The sequence below is a fragment of the Lactuca sativa genome, chromosome 6, assembly GCF_002870075.4.
Source record: "Lactuca sativa cultivar Salinas chromosome 6, Lsat_Salinas_v11, whole genome shotgun sequence".
In the NCBI taxonomy this organism is placed as follows: domain Eukaryota; kingdom Viridiplantae; phylum Streptophyta; class Magnoliopsida; order Asterales; family Asteraceae; genus Lactuca; species Lactuca sativa.
Window position 1 is genome coordinate 66,257,216 of NC_056628.2, and position 2,281 is coordinate 66,259,496.

A 2,281-nucleotide genomic window follows, 5' to 3' on the forward strand; every position below is an offset into this window, starting at 1 on the left:
TATTATCATGTGTATTTCATGCATAATTGATAATTCTGATTAACCTTTTTCATATACTTGAATCATCTATTGAAGAAGTGAACTTGAATAGTTCTTGATTGCAAAATTAAACGATCTTCTTTCGTTCCTTCCTACCCCAAGAAAATCTCTAGTCAGATCCCCATCATGAGACTCATTTGTAACGTTTCCTTTGCTTTGTTTTGTCCCTGTCGTTGTCATCATCATCATCAATTCGTCATTGTTGTCGTGTTTCATAGAATTGAAGTTTGAGAGACTTGTTGCTCATAAGCCCGAACCCGTTACTATCCCCTGGATTGCTACTTCTTGTCGAACCCATTTGAGCTGCCTTCTGTAATAGTGCAGTGGCGGACATATGAGCGGTAGTAGGTGGTGGTGGAGTGGAGGAAGTATCGTAGTTATACAAAGCATTCAGCTGCATTTCTCCTTTATTCTCTCCTTCCTCTTTCAATTGCAATCCAGAATACGCTGCCACCACAGCTTCTTGGCTTCCATTCAACCACTGCACCATTTCCGATGGTAGCATTCCACCATTGTTGTTGTTCGAGCTTGATGACCCCAAAAATGACGAAGTGCTAGGGTTTTCAAGATGGGGTTCGTTGCCATGTTGGTCTAACCATATTGGTAATCTGGGTTTTGCTCCATTAGCATCAAGATTACTTTCTAACATCCCACCACCATACATCCCCGGAAATCTCATACCCACGCCGCCACCACCACCACCGCCGTTCAACATCATCAACTCGTTTCGAAAGTTGAGATTTGCAGTACTTGACATCATAGGAAACGAAGCCATTCTTGAATTTTCTTCAGTTAAAGCATCACAAAATGCTCTATGCGTTATGAAACTATCTTTCCTGTTGTTCCACATGTATATGAATTAATACGCACATGTAAATTCATGGATTTTATATTTGAGGATCTAATTGAACAAGCTTTGATAATCGGAAAATTTAAATAAACAGAAACATATGATTTACCTTGAAAAGAGTGTTCCACAATCACACTTGTACTCTCTGGTACCACAGATTTTGCTATGGGCCTTCCAATCCGACTGAACTGCGTACTTCTTCGAACACTTCTCGCACTTCCATTTCTTCTCACCATGTTTCCGGCTGAAATGCTTCTTAACTCCGGTAAGATCTCCGAGAGCCCGAGCTGGGTCGTGATGAACACAGGTTTTCTCCGGGCAGATATAAACCTTCTTTTTCACCACTTCCAGCTTGTTTCTTTGCTTAAGCTTCCATGGCAGATTGTGTCCTCTTCGATGAAGCTGCAAATTCTGGTCTCTTTGAAAACCTTTGTTACATATCTCACATAGAAACCGATTTGTGGCCATCAGAGATGTCGGAGATAAGGCTACTACTTCTGCATCTGGATCTAGACATAAAAAACGATTGTGAAACACCAGTCCATTAGCAAGTTGAAGTAACATCGAGTGAACTATGGCTTACCTGGTGTACCAGGGAGATTACGTTTTCGTTTAGCTGAAGTTGTAGAATTAGGGTTAGGGTTTGTGATGGGGTCTTGGATGAAAGCAGAAAGAGAAGAAGGAGATGATGAAAACCCATCACTAGACATCATCTTTGATTCCTCTGAAAGCTGGTTTCCGATCTAATATGGTGAAACAAAGAACAGAAAGTGTAAAACAGTAGCTAAATATGGACGAACAGATGGAGATGATGGTAGCTTAATTCTTCATTTCAGTTATGAAGATGATCCAAGTGAAAGTATGACCAAAGTGGATAGATTTGTTTCAAGTTTACGACCTTTTCATAGAATTCTCATATAGATATTCGTCAGGTTAGGGTAACGTTTGAATCTTGATGGATGAAAAACCACACATGATGGGTAGCAAGAGAATACTTTAGAGAGAGAAAACACATAGAGAAGTTGTGTGTATGAGAGAGAGAGAGAGAGAGAGAGAGAGAGAGAGAGAGAGAGAGAGAGAGAGAGAGAGAGAGAGAGAGAGAGAGAGAGAGAGAGAGAGAGAGAGAGAGAGAGAGAGAGAGAGAGAGAGAGAGAGAGAGAGAGAGAGAGAGAATTTGGTTTGGTATGTAGAGATTCTTATCCAACACGGGTTGTGTAGAAAGTCGGTCAGCCATAGACTCTACTTGGACGACATCTTTCTCCATCAGTGACTCACTGGCATCATAATTATTACTAATAATCTAATTGTAAAGATAATTTTTAGAAAACAGTTGTACTTTTTATCAACGAAAAAGCAATTGTATAAAGAAAAAGAAAAAATATTAATACACTT

The 2,281-nt window shown here is 39.9% G+C and overlaps 1 protein-coding gene across 1 annotated transcript; it reads right to left on the reverse strand.

Annotated features, from left to right (window-relative positions):
• Positions 1-33: 33 nt before the first annotated feature.
• On the reverse strand, positions 34-1,995 carry LOC111877510 (zinc finger protein BALDIBIS). Its single transcript, XM_023874033.3, is given in 5 exon segments — positions 34-97; positions 100-280; positions 282-875; positions 999-1,398; positions 1,473-1,995. Coding segments are annotated over 5 exon segments (1,353 nt in total). The 5' UTR covers positions 1,603-1,995; the 3' UTR covers positions 34-49.
• Between the last annotated feature and the right edge of the window lie 286 nt (positions 1,996-2,281).